Genomic DNA, 19,682 nt, shown 5'->3' on the forward strand with positions numbered 1-19,682 from the left:
ATTAGCATTTGTTATTTTTTAACCTTCCGACTTGCTAATAATCTGCAGTCTGCATCTGCAAGGACATACGCAAGAGACAGAACGAGGATAAGATGGAGGGAATCCCACATTCTGAGGGGGGGGCTAGAGCCAAAGAAAGATGTAAAACCGAGTGAGGGGGACGGGACGGGACTGAATGAAAGGCTTGAAAACAGATTAAAAAAGAGATGCAGTAGAGAGAGAGGAGAAACAGATAGAGAGGAGCGAAACAGAGAGAGAGAGAGAGAAACAAAACAAAGGGGTTGGGGAGAGATGGGAAAGCGAGAAAGAAAAGGAAACATACAAGAGGTTAAGAGAGAGATAGAGGGAAACAGAGATGGGGCAGTAGGAGAGGCAGAGAGAGACAGACAATAATGGAGAGGATGGGAGAAAGAGCAAGAGAGGGAGACAGGGGAGAAGGAGGTAGATGAGAAGGCAGAGGATGGGAGAAAGAGAACAAGACAGAGAAACAGGAGAAAAGGGATGGGGTGGGAGAGGAAAACAGAGATGGGGCAGTGGGAGGGGCAAAGAAAGACGGACAAGAATGGAGAGAATGGGAGACAGAGGGAGAGAGAGGTAGACGAGAAGGCAGAGGATGGGAGAAAGAGAGGGACACAGAGGGGTGAGAGAGAGACAGAAGAGAAGGGAGAGGGTGGGAGAAAGAGAGGGACACAGAGGGGCAAGAGAGAGGTAGACGAGAAGAGAGTAAGAGAACGTGACAGACAGACAGGAGAAAAGGGATGGGGAGGGAGAGAGAGTGAGAGAGGGAGACGGGAGAGAGGTAGATGAGAAGGCAGAGGATGGAAAGAGAACAAGACAGAGAGAAAGGAGAAAAGGGATGTGGTGGGAGAGGGAAACAGATGGGGCAGTGGGAGGGGCAGAGAGAGACAGACAATAATGGAGAGGATGGGAGACAGAGGGAGAGAGAGGTAGACGAGAAGGCAGAGGATGGGAGAAAGAGAGGGACACAGAGGGGTGAGAGAGAGACAGAAGAGAAGGGAGGGGGGAAAGAGAGAGACAGAAGAGAAGGGAGAGGGTGGGAGAAAGAGGGAGATGGGGAGAGAGACAGAAGAGAAGGGAGAGGGTGGGAGAAAGAGGGAGATGGGGAGAGAGACAGAAGAGAAGGGAGAGGGTGGGAGAAAGAGAGGGACACAGAGGGGCGAGAGAGACAGAAGAGAAGGGAGAGGGTGGGAGAAAGAGGGACATAGAGGGGCGAGAGGGACAGAATAGAAGGGAGAGGGTGGGAGAATGAGATGGGGAGAAAGAGGAGAGAGAGATGAGCAGGGAGAGGGTGGGAGAAAGAGCGAGAGAAGGAGACTGAGGAGAGAGAGACACGAGAAGGGAGAGGGTTGGAGAAAGAGAGGGAGATAGAGGTGGGAGAGAGACAGAAGAGAAGGGAGAGTGGTCGAATGAGAGTGAGAGAGGGAGACAGGGGAGAGAGGAAAACAGAAGAGAAGGGTGAAAGAGGGTGGGAGAAAGAGCGAGAGAAGGAGACTGGGGAGAGAGAGACAAGAGAAGGGAGAGGGTTGGAGAAAGAGAGGGAGATAGAGGTGGGAGAGAGACAGAAGAGAAGTGAGAGTGTGGTCGAATGAGAGCGAGAGAGGGAGACTGGAGAGAGGAAGACAGAAGAGAAGGGTGAAAGAGCGAGAGAATGAGACGGGGAGAAAGAGAGAGAGAGAGGACATCTTTTGGGTTCGTACACATAACACACACTGCTCTGCTGCTCTGTCTGGTATCCTCCTGCATGCACAGGAAGAGCAGAGAGGGAGAATGAGAATGGGAGGGGGGGTGGGGGTGGAGGTGCTGTGGGTTTTGCAGGTTTTCATTCATACACAACAGTCTCCTGCTGAATGGATCTGGAGTTAAAAAAAAGGAAAGAGAAAGAACTGTGTGTTTCAGTGAATGGAGCGGATCGTTCGATTACACAACGATGCTCCGCTTCCAACAAAACAAAGGAGCCATCGGTTAAGCTTTTATTAAAAAAAAATCCTCTGCTTTTACAGCAGGAGCATGAGAATTTTACAGAGGAGCCGCAGAGGCAGAGCCTTCTGCTGATTGTGAATAGGAAAGAAAACAAGAGCGCGGCAGATTAAAGAGGACGAATTAGGGTGGGGAAAGAGGATGGAGGGGGGTTTACGATGTAGGGAGGGAATCAAGATGCTAATTTGTGTATTTGTTTCTTTCTGCTCCTGCACTACTGCAGGTTGTCCTTTTGTTGTTGTTTTTTATAAAACACAATGTAATTAAAGCAGTGAATTTTTCCACTATTACAGTGAAATACAAAAATGCTGTGAGTGCAAGGAATGAGTTAGAGTGAAGATGAAAGAATGATAAAAGCAGAAGGGAATCAGAAAGAGAGAGAGCAGGATGGGGTGATGGAAGGAGATGCAAAGAGAGGGAGCAGAACGGGGTAATGGAGGGAGACTCAGGGAAAAAATAGAAGAAATGGTGGTGGAAGGGCAGAGAGGTAATGAGAGAGAAAATGAAATGTGGGTTATGTTACCTGTCTTTGTTTGGCAGAAACAAGTCCCTCTTTGTTCAGGGGCAGTCCTCGTGTCCCTGCTGAGACAAGCCTGCATTCCACAGGCTGTGTTCCTTCACACATACACGCGCGCATGCCCTTCGTCACGGATGCCCCAAAAGCCTGTCGCCACAGCAACCAGCCAAAGACACCCTTACCTGTCAAGGTCGGGCCTGAAGGACGTCTGGTACAGCCCTATTACCTCATTTCTTCTGACACAGATGTTTATAGCACAGTAATTTCCAATCCCTGTCCTTTCCCAAGTACCCCTGCCTTAGAAATAAGAAAGTGATGCATTAAATGTACTTCTATTAAAGTGTCCGTTTCTGCCTGGATAAAATAGATTACATCACTACAATTTGCTTACTTTTGGCATGAAGTGTGCTGATGTAATAAACTGTATTCCTGTAGAAATTATGTACAAATTTCAAGCAAGTCAGTTTTTTTTTTTTGGTGATCTTATAGGCCAAGCCTTCTAGAGTCTGGTGGGTTTCGGCGCTCATTGTGGCTAAGAACCACCTATTACATCAATGCAGTTTACTTGCTTTTGGCTTGAAGTGTGTTGATGTAGTATGTTCTATTCGTTTTAAAAAAAATACACTTTTCAGTCAACTAAATTCAGTGCAATGCCTTTTTTTTTTTTGATCTTATAGGTCAGACTTCTAGAATCTGGTGGGTTTCGTCTTTCACTGTGGCTTAGAACCACATGTTACATCAATGCAGTTTACTGGCTTTGGTTTTATGCGTGTTGACGCAATATGTTTTAATATGTAAACAAACTTGTTTTTGCATGATGTAAATAATCAATTGTCAAAAAAGTGCTACCTAAAAACAGACCCACATGAAACAAAGTAGTCTGAGATGGGTCAGCGGCAACTGGGAAATACTGTGAATACTGTCTAAGTAGATATTGTAAAGTTAGGAGCAAACAGTTGCCGGGAACTTTAAAGTCAACCTTTATTGTCTTTATTCTCCAAGAAAGTCTTGTTGTCACAATGTACAGACCAGGCAACTGCTTAATGCTAAGTATACATTCTCTTAAGTAGACAGATAAACATCTGTTCAGTCTGTATTAAAGTGCCGAAATGCAATACATGTACAGAATCTGGAGCCATTTATTTATGTTTCAATGTTTTATAGCCTACCACTGATTTTGTTCTCCTCTCGCCTTTTCCTCCACGTTGAGGACATCTGCTAGATTTACAACCCCAATTCCAATTTGGGACGTCGTGTAAAACATAAATAAAAACAGAATACGATAATTTGTAAATCCTTTTCAACTTATATTCAATTGAATACACTACAATGACAAGATATTTAATGTTCAAATGGATAAACTTTATTGTTTTTTGCAAATATTCACTCATTTTGAATTTGATTCCTGCAACACATTCCAAAGAAGTTGGGACAGCGGCATGTTTACCACTGTGTTACATCGCCTTTCCTTTTAACAACACTCAATAAGCATTTGGGAACTGAGGACACTAATTGTTGAAGCTTTGTAGGTGGAATTCTTTCCCATTCTTGCTTGATGTACAACTTCAGTTGCTCAACAGTCCGGGGTCTCTGTTGTCGTATCTTGCGCTTTATAATGCGCCACTTTTCCACTTTGTGTCAGTCCATCTCTGATGAGCTCGGGCCCAGAGAATCCGGCGGCGTTTCTGGGTGTTGTTGATATGTGGCTTTCGCTTTGCATGGCAGAGTTTTAACTTGCACTTGTAGATGGAGCGACGAACTGTGTTCACTGACGATTTTCTGAAGTGTTCCTGAGCCCATGTGGTAATATCCGTTACAGAATGATGTCGGTTTTTAATGCAGTGCTGTCTGAGGGATCGAAGGTCACGGGCATTCAATGTTGGTTTTCTGCCTTGCCGCTTACTTGTAGAGATTTCTCCAGATTCTCTGAATCGTTTGATGATATTATGGACTGTAGATGATGAAATCCATAAATTCCTTGCAATTGCATGTTGAGAAACGTTGTTCTTAAACTGTTGGACTATTTGCTCACGCAGTTGTTCACAGAGTGGTGAACCTCGCCTCCTTGCTTGTGAATGATTGAGCCTTTCAGGGATGCTCCCTTTATACCCAGTCATGACACTCACCTGTTTCCAATTAACCTGTTCACCTGTGGAATGTTCCAAACAGGTGTTTTTTTGAGCATTCCTCAACTTTCCCAGTCTTTTGTTGCCCCTGTCCCAGCTTCTTTGGAACGTGTTGCAGGCATCAAATTCAAAATGAGTGAATATTTGCAGAAAACAATAAAGTTTATCCATTTGAACATTAAATATCTTGTCTTTGTAGTGTATTCAATTGAATATAGGTTGGAAAGGATTTGCAAATCATTGTATTCTGTTTTCATTTATGTTTTACACAACGTCCCAACTTCATTGGAATTGGGGTTGTACAAAACCCAGTTTAGTGGTAGCACTTTCATGTACAAAAACGTAACCGCTTCCATTTCGACTTCCTAGTTACTCTCTGCTGTAGGTTTGGGAGGTATGCCAGTATAAAAGTGAGCATCAGTATGTCAGAGTGTCAGGATATGATTTTGCTCCTCCTTGGATACTGTGATAAACCCAAAAACAGTGAATGCCAACCAGTCTCCAAGACAAATGAAACAGGCTTAACCTTTTTCCGCATGGTGTTGCCAAATGGCAGTAAGTATCTGTTACATTTAGAGTTTCTTTTTCATAAATGAAACCGGTTTGGGAAACTACACCTTAAAAAAATTCTGGATTAAGAACAAGTTAATTTGGGTCATATCCATAACCCAGCATTAAGTTACACTGTATCCAGCGTTGTTGGGTTGCATGAATAACCCAACAATGTAGATCATCAGTTACCCTAAACTTTGCTGGTAAAACTAATTCCTTCTATTAAAATTAATAGGGGGAAAAAAGTGGTGAGGTGTGGTGAGGATCAAATCACATGCAAACATGCTAATTTAATTCCTACTAGGAAAAGTAGAGTTTTCATTTTTAAATTTAATTTTTTGCTGTTATTAATAACACATTATTAAAATGTTTCTGATATCAATAAAAAGCAATGATAGCTTGCCATTTGTTTACTTTGACCCAGTCAAAGTTCATTTTAACTTTGTTAGGCTACTATCTAATATTTTTGTTTGCTTTTTATTTATTTATTATTTTTCATTTTATATTCTACTTAATGAGATTAACATCAAATCATCAATGTATTACTCAATAAACTGCTAAAATTTTAAGCTTCTTCTCAGTTTGCTGCAGATATTCTGTCATGTTTGTTTCAACCTAGTTTAGAAAAAAAAGACATACAACAAAACACATGACAACCCTTTTACATTCCAAAGTAACAAGTAATCCAAAGTAATGTGTCGTATACTGATAAGAGTGGTGAAGTAAGTCTAGACTAACCAAGTTTGTTTGGTTGACTAATGTAAGTGTAGGGTTTGATATGAAGTGATTGGATCACTCTTGCCTTGAAATGACAGATGATTTTCTAGCAGTGTTTTTAGAGCTCTGTAGTTTAAATGCTTAGGTAAAAAAAAAAACAATGCATGTTATAGGTTTTATATAAAATGATCAAATAGAATTGTCGCCATATGGCTACAACATGTGACAGTGGAATTGCAAGCTCAATTCGTATGTTTTTTTTTTTTCTTCATGCCTGGATGATGATGAATGTAACTGACATATTTTATTCCCACTGCAGATTGGAGTTTCATAGTTGAAGGCTGTTGCCATAGGGCAACAAAATGTGAAGTACAGTTGTTTACTCCTACCTTAATTAGTGTAACATTTTTAGACCAGCTTCACATTGGAAAGAAATGCGGCAGTACATGCTTGTGTCTTTTGTCGCTTGCCAAATGTGACATGACACTGGCTGGAATAAAAAAACGAAAGTGTATTGGGAATGTTATGCTTTGCTTGCCACGCCATGCTATGTGAGAAAAATTTTGAATTTTTAGCAAACAGTTATTTTAGAGTCTTTAAAGTATGCAGCTCTGCACACTGTTGGCGTTCTGTCTCTTTAAAAAAGCGCAGCTCATCTCTGTAGAGAAGAAAGCAAGAGGATGATTGAAAGTGTGAATGAAAGTGAGATGGAGGGAGAGAGAGTAAGTGAATGTGAAAGCTGGCAGGGACGAAGGTGTTGTCAGCTCCATCCGTTGAAATGGCTCTCTCTCTATCAAACCCCACTGCTGCTGACATAATCTTGTTGCTAAGCGGCGTCAAAAAATACACAAACACATAGGCGACATCCCACTGCAAAAAAAGAGAGAGAGAGAGAGACATTACTGCATTTCGTATCCCAGAGAGTGAAACCCTGAGAGGCAAAGTGAAAAATAGCTGTGGAAAGGAAAGAGAAAAAGAGTTATGGGTATTCTAAAAGCAGGCAGTTACAAATCTGTAACTAAAACAAGGACGGGGACTCAAAACAAATGGCTAAGACCTCCTCAGGACCATCCCACAGCCACACATGAACCTTCCAATGGAACCCTTGGCACACCTTTAGTGAAGCAGGGGGGTGATGGAAACCACTGTGGTTATTTTTGAAAGAGCCATGAGTAAGTGGTAAGTGTACATATAAATCTATTTACACATTTAGTTTCCAGCGCTGTTGGGCCAGGGTTACCCCACTGTTCTGCTTACCCCAGTGTCCATCCTGCCGTCCACAGTGGAACTTTCCCCTGGCTTTTTTTCTTTTTTTCCCCTGACGTGGAAAACATCTCTGCAGCTCTACAGGTCCTGAGGAGATGGTGGGGGTATTTCGAGAAGGTCTGAGGACATAGAAACACTGGAAAGAAGTGTTTTCTCTCTTTCATTTGTTTTTTTTGGTTCTTCTTCTGGCTGTTTTGGAAAAGTCAGTTACAGTTGCTCTCTACATGGTTGAGTGTGTGTACATGGATTGATCAATGAGTCCTGATGTCACACTGTGATGGCTTCCCTCACTGATGGTTAGTGCTGTGTTCTCTGTGCAATTACTAACATTCTGAGCTTAACTAGCCCTCACACTTCACATTTACCATCTGCTGGATCCTCAGTAGGGCTACATGATATCAATAATGTGACATAGTGTTCTCCATCTTACTCTACCATATGAAGAAGAAAGCTGGGCCTAAGCTCATTTATGATGGATTGGGGCAAAAGATTGGCTGCACAGTTCAAAAGTCAGTATTCATGAGTGTATAGGGGTGCATTAGTGCACGTGGAATGAGCAATTTGCACATCTAGAAAGGCACTATTTAATGCTGAACGATGTATACATGTTTTTGCAACATATGCTGCCATCCAGATGATGTCTTTTCCAGGGAAGGCCTTGATTATTTCAGCAAGACAATGTCAAACCACATTCTGCATGTATTACCACAGCATTTGTGAAAAAGCCCAGGCGCTAAACTGGCCTGCCTGCAGTCCAGACCTGTCACTACTGAAAACATATTGGCATATATTGAAATTAAAAATATGACAAATGAGACCCCGCACTGTTGAGCAGCTGAAATCCTATATCAACAAGAACAGCAAAAGATTTCCCTTTCAAAACTACAGCAATTAGTCCCCTCAGTTTCCATACGTGTATAGAGTGCTGTTTAAAGGAGAGGTGATGAAACACAGTGGTAAACATGCCCCCATTTTTGGAAGGCGTTGCTAGTATCAGATTCAAAATGGCCATACATTTTCAATAAACAATACAATTTCTCAGTTTCAGCATTTAACATGTTTACTTTTGACTGTTTTCAGTTATTTATTGGGTTTGCTTTATTCGCATATAATTGCATTCCATTTTTAGTTGGATTTTGCACAGTTTGCCAGTTTTTTTGGAAACAGGGTTGTACTTAACTTAAACATAAGACATTTAACTGGTATTTAAATGAATGAAAAGTAGTCTCTAACTTTTGTACAGGATTGTTTTTAACACTGTGAGGCATAAAATGCATGTAAGTGTGTCTGTAAGAGAGATCAGAAAGAAAAATTAGGGAATCAAGTAGTCATGGGTAATTAAATGGATAGGGTAGGTTACCGTTCAGCTTTTTCAATATCAGTAGAGATGCCATGACTTCTTACCAATTCCTAAAAAAATCTTTTTTTTTTTTTACATTTTTCATTTAAACCAAACGTGGGTACAGCTTAAACGAAAAATTTTAACAAGGCCCAGGAACTGGGCAGGTTTATGGATCACAATGAACCGTTTACTGAGTTCAGAAGGAGCTGAAATGAATAACCTGCATACAAAATGTAATTTACACAAGCAGCCAGTAGTCTAGATTTTGGAAGAAACATGCTTATTGGCTCGCTGATGCTGATAAATTAAACTGTTTACAAAGTGAAATCTGGTTGACTGTACAAAAAACTTTGAAGTCGCAGAGCAGCTGAATAGGGGAAACTAATGCCCGACGCGCTAGCTGTTCAAAACGTAAGTCCAAGCTTCAGTTAAAGTTGCTTTATTCTGTCTCAAAAATCAAGTTTCCAAGCATTAAAAACTTCAGCGTCCACAGACACCTACGATCCACAAACAGCATAAAAGTCCAAAGGCAAGCAGTTCATAGGCAATGTTCACATCAGCAAATTACAGTGTTTAAACGGTCAGCAAAAAGTAGGCTTCCCCCATCACCCACTCACTACTCACTCTCGCCTAGCAAGTGAACAGGTGATATTACAAATTATTACCGCCACCAACACCACGTGACTTAGTGCACGTCATTACCCAGGTGCACACAAAACCTAAACCCAAGCCTACGCCTGTCTGCAACACTGGTGTTGAATTCATCCCTCAGTAGAATTCAGGTAATTTAGTCAGTACTATAAAAGCAATAACCAGCCCCAATCATGACCCTATAAAAGCAATAACCAGCCCTAATCATAACCTCCCTAGCAATATCAGTATTGCAATGGAATGGAGATAACTATAAAACAATGTTGTTGTGCAGCCTTAACCTGTACATTCAAAAATTCTGCCTGCATTTGCAAGAGGTGAGACTTCAAAGTCACTTGTCTAGCCCCAAGACTACTCTTAGACTCAACTGCAACTGCCCCCCCACACACACATGCGTAATGGCTGTGTATATTTAGCTCATTCTGCATTGTTTTAGCTGGGTGTAGAAGTCCCATAACTCGAGCAGGCCACATTAGCATTTAGATGGACTCTGAAGCCATTCATGCCGACTGGCAGGCTGGTGGGAGGAAGGCTGGGGGCAGGCAGAAGGCTGAAAATGGAGATGTGAAAAAGTCTATGTGAGTTAAAGAGGACATTTACAGAGAGCAGGATGATGGAGATAGCGAGAGGGATGAACTTGGGGGCAGCCTTTCCCCTCTTATGCCCCCATATGCACACCCAGAGAAACTTCCAAATGGTTGAAACATGCATTTTGAACATGCTGAATGGACTGGAGGCATGCCTAAGAAGGGGTAGAATAAATAACTGTGGTTAAGAAGAGAAAACAAATGAGAGCGAGAGTAATAGACTTGAACAGAAAGGAGAGACAAGAAGGAGGGTGTTTTTTTGTATAATGGTATTATACAAGAATTTGACGGAGAGCACTGTGAGTGGGAGGGACATGTACAGAGTAGGAGAAAAGTAAAGTGAAGATTTTCTTTCTCTTGGCATTTTACATCTCATTTTCCTATCACTTAAAGGGGCTGTCAGTTTATTTATATAATCTGTTTATGCTTTTAACTATAGGCTTCTGCATTAATGTGAAGTAAAGAAAGAATAGTGGTCATTTTGATTGAGAGCTTTTTGTTGCTTTGTTTCCTCAGTTGCGTTTAAGTTGGGCAGGATCATATTGGGGAAAAAAAACTGACGTCAAGTGATCCCAGGAATTAGAGCAAATTATCAGTGATTTTTTTTCCACAATTCCATGAAAAATACAAATGAATATCTCTTCAGTTGGGACTGACTGCCTACCACTCATTTTAGTAACAAAAACACAAGCATGGCTTCAATAAAAAAAACTTTTTTTTTTTTTAAACATGTTTGCAGTGCTTACTTTCTATATGGTTAGCTCCACAATTCCACACAAAAGAAGCTGGCCTTTGACGAGGAGCTTGATAACTGCTGCTTCCATTCCTCTGCTTTCACTGGATGCTGAGCTGCTGGGCAGTGTGTGCAAGTAAACTGAGTTCTGTCTCAGTCCGTCTTACTTGAATGATTTGTAATTTGATACTTGCATCACGATGCTCATTATATTGTGACAGATCATGGTATGTATTGTATTTTATACAACAGTTAGTTCCGGCCATGCAAGCTGATTGGTTGAGAAGTGTTCTAACTGCTGTTATTTCGCCATAACATCACAGGTTTTTCACAAACATTATCACTCTGCTGAGATGCCACTGCTAAGCAGCGAGTTTACAGAGTTAGTGCTTCTTACTTTATGCACAAACGGAAAATAGAGACTTTTAAGATCACCGACAACTGATTTGGTCAGACTCTGAAGATGAAGCTACACTAAATTAACAAAATGAACAACCTGGAATCTACCAGAAATGAACCCAATACCATTCACCAAAAGTGTGGTAGTTGTTAAGGAACTATAATTTGGTGGAAGGAATTGCGAACATTAAAACATATTAAATGCCACGTTCACGACCCAGTTCATTAATTTCTTACTTTATTTATTTAACTGTTGTATAAAAGCAATAGAACACTCGAGGTAGTGTGTTATCACATATAACATCTTGGCGGTGATGATCTACAGCACTCGCCATGATGTTATTTCATGATAACACACTCCCTGTTGTGTTCTATTACTTAATTATCCAACAGTTAGTTCAAGCTACGCAAGCTGATTGGTTGAGAAGCGTTCTAACTGTGCTGTTATTTCACTATGACATCACAGGTTTCTCACAAACACTGTATCACTCCACTGTTGCTAAGCAACAACTTTGACACCTGTGGGAGAAGCTCAAGCTATTTGAACATTTTTACTTCTCACTTTGCCACAAACAGAAAATGGACACTTTTAAGATCACATTTGACTGACAGCCGATCTTCAGACTCTGAAGATGAGACTACACTAAATTTCAGAACTGTCATTTGGTCTGTGAGGAGCTGGAGAACGAACTGCCGGTGCAGCGACTGAGCAGAGTTTGTTACTGTGACGTAGCAACAAGCTGCTTGTTAAGGAGCTATAATTTCACACCAGGAAGCTGCTGCCAATAGTGAGTGCTACAGATGCATGATTCCTCAGGTTATCCCAGGTGTTGCCCGTTTGTTCAGATGCATAGTTCACCTGAAAGAAAAAAAGTGCATTCACTCGCAACCCCTGCCTGGCCTGCGGCTTTTCTCTTAGGCTCCTCTGTCTCTTTTAAAGGTGTTGAAACGGCTACATAATTGCCTATTCAAATTGCCTAATTGTAACAAGCCTATCTGTATAGCTCTGAGACATAATTAGGCCTGACCTGGGATCAGTGGGAAATGGAACGCTGCTAATGAACACACATTTGACATGCCTAGTCACCAGGCTATGGATCATTAACACGTTTCCGAATATATCAAACTTTGCCACTAGCAGAAGGGAAACTGAGCTGTCAAAAGACCTAGCCAGAAGGTTTCGTCATGGTTTATCCAAACTTTTAGCAGTTAAAATGTTTTTATTGTTTTTTTTTTTTGTTGTTGTTTTTTTTTGCTGATGGATTGGATGATATCTGGAGAGATCAATCACAGCAAGAGTACAGATCTGAAATATTAGCGGGGTAGAGTTTATCTTAAAGGGCTCATATCGTGGAACAGTGGATTTTCCTTGCTCTTTTTAAATAACCGCTTGATGATCTATGCAAATGTTAAAGTTTCAAAACGTACCCCACACTCCTCAGTCCATACAGTCTATATATGCAAACTAAGCAGCAAAAACAGCTCACTGTAAACCCATTTACAAATGGCCACGAACTCAGCCTACAGCAGTTTCACATCGTAGTGATAAGAAGTGTCGTTACTGCACATTTTGACATGATCTGCCCTGTAAATGTGATGCGAGACAGGGCAGCCAAAAAACCAGTTTGATTTTTGTTAATTTGGTCATGGTACAGAGCGGTAAGACCCCTCCATTAGTAGTGGAGGATGTGCTGGTTCACTTCCTCAGGTATGAGTGTTGCCTTTATGTGCTGCCAATGAACACAAATAAGGCAACAAATAATAATAATGTCCCAAAATACATTTAATGTTAGCCCGCTTAATTAAGTGGCTGAGGGTGCTTTCATATGACTGTGCTTGGTCCTAGACCTTTAGACCTTTACGCTGTTCAGTTTGGTCTGAACCAAAATTGTGAAACGTGTTTCGGACCACGGTCCAGACTGAAGGACCAAAAGAAGTGGTCATGGTCTGAATCAAACTGAGCCAAGGTTTAATTTGTTCACAGTGTGAACTTTTTAATGTTTCAGACTTTCAGACCAGTTACAGGACCTTGTGGCAGGCTATTGTCACCCCTTTAACATGTGAAGAAGAACAAGGACTGTTTTAACAAGTTGACTTGAAATGATGCATAAAAAAAGCAGAAACTGCTACCTTATTTTCTGACAGGATCAGAGAGAAAGAGGTATTCCTTTTTCTCCATAGAAATACTGAAAAGTGACAAGAAAAAGTAAAAGTAACAGATATTGACTGCATTTGTTCCCAGACACCAATCTTGATTGTCTCCACCTTCATGTTTTTCTCTCTCTAAAATTGGAGTCGCTTTTTTGTGTCTTGATGTAGCACTCAGGCATAGTATTGATCCCCCAAAGTGACCGTGTCTTCATCAGTTTGGAATTGACCGGTCGTGGCTGTGTGCATGCTGTTTGTCTTTCGACGCAGGTTAGGTGTCCCTGTTATGCTGCGGCGTCTTTGCCTCCAGGCTCGTGCTTCGATCCGCCGTATCAGTGTTCATCCAGAGAACACGGCCGTAAGAGCAAAGGTTTTGGATGGTTACTGATGGTTCAGCTGCTCTTCCGGTCTTATTTCCTGTTTGTCTTTTGTGTCTCAGAACCCCTCTGGGATGAGAACGGTTGGAAAACGTTCTCTTTTGTCTTTGGCTGCTTCATGTTCGTTTCAGTTAATGCTAAATGAACCATGTAATATCACCTCTGTCTGCCTTCCGTCCAGTGACCTGTCCAGGATATTGTTATATATATTTTTATGTGGGGCAGTAATGGGTCCAATCCCACCCGCTAGTTAGGGCTCACAATCACTTGACTCTTCCAACGCTAGGAGGGTGAAGGCAGTACAGGCTTCCTCTGAGACCTGTGAAAGCAGCCACCACTTCTTTTTGAACTGCCGCTCACGCAACGTCACTGGACAGCCGAACTCGCTTGGCGGAAAGTGCCAACCACCAACTGTGCTCTCTTGGACTCCCAGCTACGGATGGCTGTAGCAGCACCAGGGATTGAACTTGTGGTCTCCTGATGATAGGGCCAATGCTTAGACGGTTGCGCCACTCGGGAGCCAACTTAAAGGAGTGTTTAAACCTGGACTGCTCTTTGTATGAAGCACAGGACAGCCAGTCAGGACAGAGCTCATTTGCGCATAAAGCAAAACAGCCTGTCTTATGCTAAGGGTTAAAGAGAGGTTGGAAAATAGACATTCAGAAATAAATTATGACTGTTTTTGGTACATAAAAATATACAAACGTCATAACAAGATCTCAGGGAATAAATGCGTACATGCTCCTTTATTATAAATTCAGTTAGACGTGTTTAGTACAATGTTATCATGATGAACAATATGATTTTCTGAATGGAAATGGCCAGTTTCACCAAAAGCTCTGTGATGCTAAACAGTAGCTTAATAATGACTTTTGTTGTTGGTGACATTGAATCTTGTGTTCTTACCTATTTTATATGTGGCATTGAACTATTGACCCTTATTTATCTTATATATGACTATGTTTATATATATTTTTTCTTTTTCCAGTTGGCGACAAGGTTCCTGCTGACATTCGAATCGTCTCCATTAAATCCACCACTCTGCGTGTGGACCAGTCCATCCTCACAGGTACAGAATCCTTCTTTTGACTTTAACTAGACTGTGCCAGTTACAAGGAATACTCCAGTGTTTTTTAGCCTAATCTTCTTGTGCTCCATCTGTATCTCAAGGTTGATTACCACAGACCACCATTATTATGAAGTTTTCCTATGTTTGTGAAAAAAAAAAACCCTGTTGAAGCACTTGCCCACCAGCTTCTATTTTACATTCATATGCAAAAGGTTGGTCTAGGGGTCAGCAACCCAACGTTAAGAAGAACCATTTTGTCTTTTCAACAAAAATCAAACCACTTTAGGATCGACAATTTTTTTTTATTTCATTGAAGTAATGTTATGCCATCTTGGCTGTAAATATGTCTCAGTATGTACTAATTTCTTGGTTTAGGCTAAAAAAGGCAAAAATTTAAGACTTACTTTGCTCTGCTTTATGCTTTAGCTCAGCTATAGCCCTTTTTTCTTGCATCTCCAGCAGGAAACTTTTCCACAAAAGTAGAACTTTCTCGTAAACTGTAAACGTCTCTGTGTTTGATTTTTTATGAGGCTGAAGTCAGCAGCTTATTTGACAGCGCCTTGTTTGAATTTTCCCTTTTCACCTTAAATGGTGCCTGAGGCGCCAGAATGTTACTGCTGCACCATTTAAGGTGGAATGGGGGGGTTCGAAGAGAAACTGACATCAGCTTCACTACTTTTTTAGTATTGGACAGTTTCTCGATGCAGGTTAAAAATAAGTTACAAATGCAAAGGAGTCCATTGAAGTTCGTATTAAATCTTTTCATCTTCGGGTTTTTGTTAGACAGCTAGGTGAGATTCAAAGGTGGACGAAGTACACAAATCATGTACTTGAGTTAAAGTAGAGATACCCAAGGTAAAATATTACTCCAGTAAAAGTAGAAGTCCTTACTCTAGACCTCAACTTGAGTAAAAGTACAAAAGTATTTGCCTTCAAATGTACTTAAGTATCGAAAGTAAAAGTACTAAAAGATTAATTATGGCTCTGATGTCCTGTTATCATTTTTATAACAAGACTCGCTTCATGAACTTTTTTTAGGTGAAAATCCTCTAGCGTCTCTCTTGGTAAACCAGTCTTTTAATAGAACATCATTAATTAGTGACACTGACGTCTATTAAAATGATCATAAGCACAAAACACTGAAGGTAAACAGTTTCCATCAGGGAGAACTGAGTGGCTCTGAAATCACTTTTACAAACAAGTAAAGTTTCACTTTCAGATTACTTTGTAAGTTAGTTACAAGTTGAATAAAAACTGGCTTTAAACTCAGGATCACAAATAAGTTTTCCTTTACTATATTGATCTGTAGGTCTCTGTTCATAAACATAAACCAGCCCAAACTAATTTACTATAAAATGAAAGTGTTTGTATGAATTCAGAAAAAAAGAAACATGCCAGTCACGACTGCACATGTGGACATATTTCTATATTGTGCTCTATTTACACAAAGTTAGGTTAGTTCATCATTTAGGTGACGTATGTGCTCCCAAATTTTTACACTGCTGCACTGACGTTGAACCGTGTGCTGCACTGGGTTGGTATGACCAACAGGTCAAAACACGCTCAGAACAAAGTGACCGCTGTGCCCTGATTGGTGTTCTTGCTTTGCACTTCTTTTGTTTTGACATGTTACGTTTTAATACACACAGAAACCGAAAGGAACGACAGATTTCTCAAAATGTAGTGGAGTAAAAAGTCTGATATTTGACTTTGAAATGTAGTGGAGTGAAAGTTAAAAGTCACCCAAAATGGAAATACTTCAGTAAATTACAGATACATGAAAAAACTACATAAGTACAGTAACTAATTACATTTATTTAGTTACTGTCCACCACTGGTGAGATTATTGTTGCTATGATGACCAGCAGTCTGTGCATCAGGCTTTAGTGTTAAAGGTTTGTGAATTAGCAAATACTTAGCTAAATAATTAGCTCCATCTCTTAAGAGCTGCAAGCAGGCAGTAAAAGAACTGTATGTTGCCAACCCCTGGGCAAGGGACAAATTACAGATTTTGTTGATTTTCAAAATGAAAAGAAAGCATCCTGTACAGTGAACACATTTTAATACCTCTTAGTTACTGTAATACTGTAATTTAACATATTGGGGAAGGGGGGAAGCATAAAATGTGGTCTGTGCAAAAGTAAATGCATATTAAGGTATCGTTTTTTTCCCTTGTATGTTAAAAAAATAGATATTGTACACTACAATTAGCAGAAAATTGCAATATTTAAGTTTCCTAATGAAGGATATACTTATTATCACTAGAAAATCAGGAAAACATATAATTTGACCAGGAACCTTTGGACTTCTTTTTTTTGAGTTAAAAGGGTTTCTGTTCTTTAGTAAGTCGAGGGAAATTGTCTATTATAGTTCTGGGATATTGTCTAAACTGGTGTACCATAATATTGACATACTGCTTTTTTTTACTTTCAGTGATTATCTAATAAAGTGATATATTTAATAAATAATCAACTTTGTACCTATGATATAAGGCCCTTAAAACAGTGCTGTCCAGGTTGCTTTCTTTATACATGATGTCCAGGACCTGACGGTTAACTGCATGCCATCTACTGGATGCTTTAGACTGTTTTAAAGAAGAGTTTAAAATCCATAAAATTAAACAAGTTTCCTTTCTGGAAACATGGTTTCTGTCTGGTTAACATTTATAACACAGCAAGTTTCCATTTGGTGTCATTTTAAGGGAAAAAAACAGAACAAAATAGTTCCAGCAAACCAAGCTACATCAGGTTTGTAAGACATTCTTTTGCATAGAATAGCAGAACTCCAAGCGCATGGGTTCATTAACTGTATTAATATAAACTTATTCCAGCAAAAGATTTTCTGATACTGGGATATATTCCAGAAACCAATGCCATTGTGAATTGTATCAATGTCACAGACCAGCTTTAGTCTGTGATTATAAACAATACCCTGCAGATGCAGAAAATAGAGCTTAGGCCTAGGAATATTCCTTTATCAAAGAGCAATTTTCTTTTAATTGTTATTAATTGCATTACTAATTGTTGTTCTCTTTTGGATTACATTTGTATTTCATTGAAACCATGCTCTCTCTTGATGTAGTGAACTGTTATCAGAGCTTTTGTGCCTTTCCAGCTGCTTCATTACTTTGCTTTTAAGGGTGTGTGTCACTGTCCAAATGGCAAATATCACTACATTTTTACTTCTTTTTTGTTTGTTTGTTTTACCAGGCGAGTCTGTATCGGTTATCAAACACACAGATCCTGTGCCGGACCCTCGGGCTGTTAATCAAGATAAGAAGAACATGCTGTTTTCTGTAAGCTCTTCCTTCCTGTTTTGAGCAGTGTGTGTGCAGGGGTGAGAGTGCGTATGCATGTGTGTGTTTTTGCACATGAATGCACTATGTGAGTCTCTTACGATGATACCCTATAAGGTATTAGGAAATGGGGGTGCCGAGGGGCCGCAGAAATGAAGAAGACATTCAGAAGAACTAAACAATAAAGTAATTTGAGCCTAGTAAAGTCATACGTGTGCTTGTGTTAGGGTGGAGTGATGTGTTGCTTCCCTCTTTTTTTTTGCCATGTAAACAGAGGTCTAACTAGGCCCTCCTTTAGCAAATAGCAGAAAACATATACAAACAGAATACACGTAGCTTTGAAAGCTATTTGACACCTAATGCTGCCCTGTTGTAGAGAATTTGAATGAGTTCCATGAGGTGCACAGAAGTACAGCCTGTGTAATTACACATGTATATTAACTTCAGTTTTGCCTCATGTAATTAATATATTCTTTTTGATACACTACCAATCAAAAGTCTTTTTTTATGCATTACATTTGTTTTACATGATTACTGTGGAATGACTGTTGCAACAAGGTAACCTAATCGCATCAGATTAATTACCGTTCTGTAATTACCACTGTGTAATTCCATTGTACCTATATAACAACTGAAGTTGCTACACATGTGTCATTACATAAGGTGTACATACATAATCCATCTGTGACCGACTAAATCATTAATAATTACGTTGTTGTTACATGTAATGTTCACATGTAGCTACACAGTCATTTGAGACACTTAATATATAAGTGTCTCAATAAGTGGAACCGCATTTTTTTTTTACTTCCATGACGTACAAAAATCCCTGAAGATTGCCGTTCAATTGCCCTTCAATTCTGGCCGTTTTTCTCTTTAAACATCTTCCTCCCCCTCATACTGTCATGGTGAAACATAAATTCACTCTCGTGTCCTGCATAATGCAACTGTATTATAAAATGCCATCTTCCTTGCCTCTCTTTCTCACTCTTTCTCTCACTCTTTTCCCCTCTACCTTGTTCTGTTCGCAGAAAGCATTAGGGTGTAGTATAAATACGAGGCTTAAGTCAGTCTAAATGCCCAGGATACGTAGAAGGATTTCCATCCTCTGTCCACTTAGATTGCATTAGGGTTATTTATGGCTGGGGAACACCTTCGGAGCACTTTAATCACTTCAGCTCATGCAATCGCATGGAATAGAGTGGGCCTCTGTTTAGCTGTTTAGTTCCTTAAACCAAATTGTACTTGTGTGATGTGCTTTTTATTGACTGCCTTTTATGCATTTTCCAACACATCATCCCTTTAAACGATAGACTCCCCTGGAAAAAAGCTGTCTAATGACATTAAGGCCAACTGAAGTACTCTGTGCCCAAATGAATGAAGTTTCCAGGTCATATTATGTAATTATGTAAAATAAGTGTATGGAGCTGAGGAATTTCTGTTGCTGTTGTTTCCATACAAGCCTACAAAGTTATCTGGAAAATCCCTAAATAAGGCCTAAAAAAGTGGGGGTGGGGGTTTGCACTTTCTTTTCTTTGGTCTTTGGTGCTATAAACTATAAACTGGAGTTCCAAAATGTGGAATCAAGTTTGCACATAAATTTATGAAATGATTCTAATACATTAGTCCTGAGCCCCCCTCCCATCGACCCACCACCAATGGGAGGGGCAGTAGTAGGGGTTCGGTGCTTTGTGGATCGGGCAGTGTCCGAAGGCGTGGGCCTTGGCGTTCTGATCCTCGGTTGCTGAAACTGGCTTTTGGAACTTGGAACGTTACCTCACTGGCGGGGAAGGAGCCTGAGTTGGTGCGCGAGGTTGAGAGATACCGGCTAGATATAGTCGGGCTCACCTCAACACACAGCTTGAGCTCTGGGTCCAATCTCCTTGAGAGGGGCTGGACTTTATT

The 19,682-nt window shown here is 40.4% G+C and overlaps 1 protein-coding gene across 2 annotated transcripts in view; it reads left to right on the forward strand.

The window, feature by feature from the left end:
* Positions 1-19,682, forward strand: part of atp2a3 (ATPase sarcoplasmic/endoplasmic reticulum Ca2+ transporting 3) — a 129,316-nt gene that overhangs the window by 58,561 nt on the left and 51,073 nt on the right. For both annotated transcript variants that reach the window (XM_017701729.2, XM_017701728.2), the window contains exons 6-7: positions 14,402-14,482; positions 17,692-17,777. In XM_017701729.2, the coding sequence (XP_017557218.1) occupies positions 14,402-14,482; positions 17,692-17,777 (167 nt within the window). The remainder of the gene's footprint in view (positions 1-14,401; positions 14,483-17,691; positions 17,778-19,682) is intronic.

Source organism: Pygocentrus nattereri, chromosome 23 (genome assembly GCF_015220715.1).
Source record: "Pygocentrus nattereri isolate fPygNat1 chromosome 23, fPygNat1.pri, whole genome shotgun sequence".
Taxonomy (NCBI): Eukaryota; Metazoa; Chordata; class Actinopteri; order Characiformes; family Serrasalmidae; genus Pygocentrus; species Pygocentrus nattereri.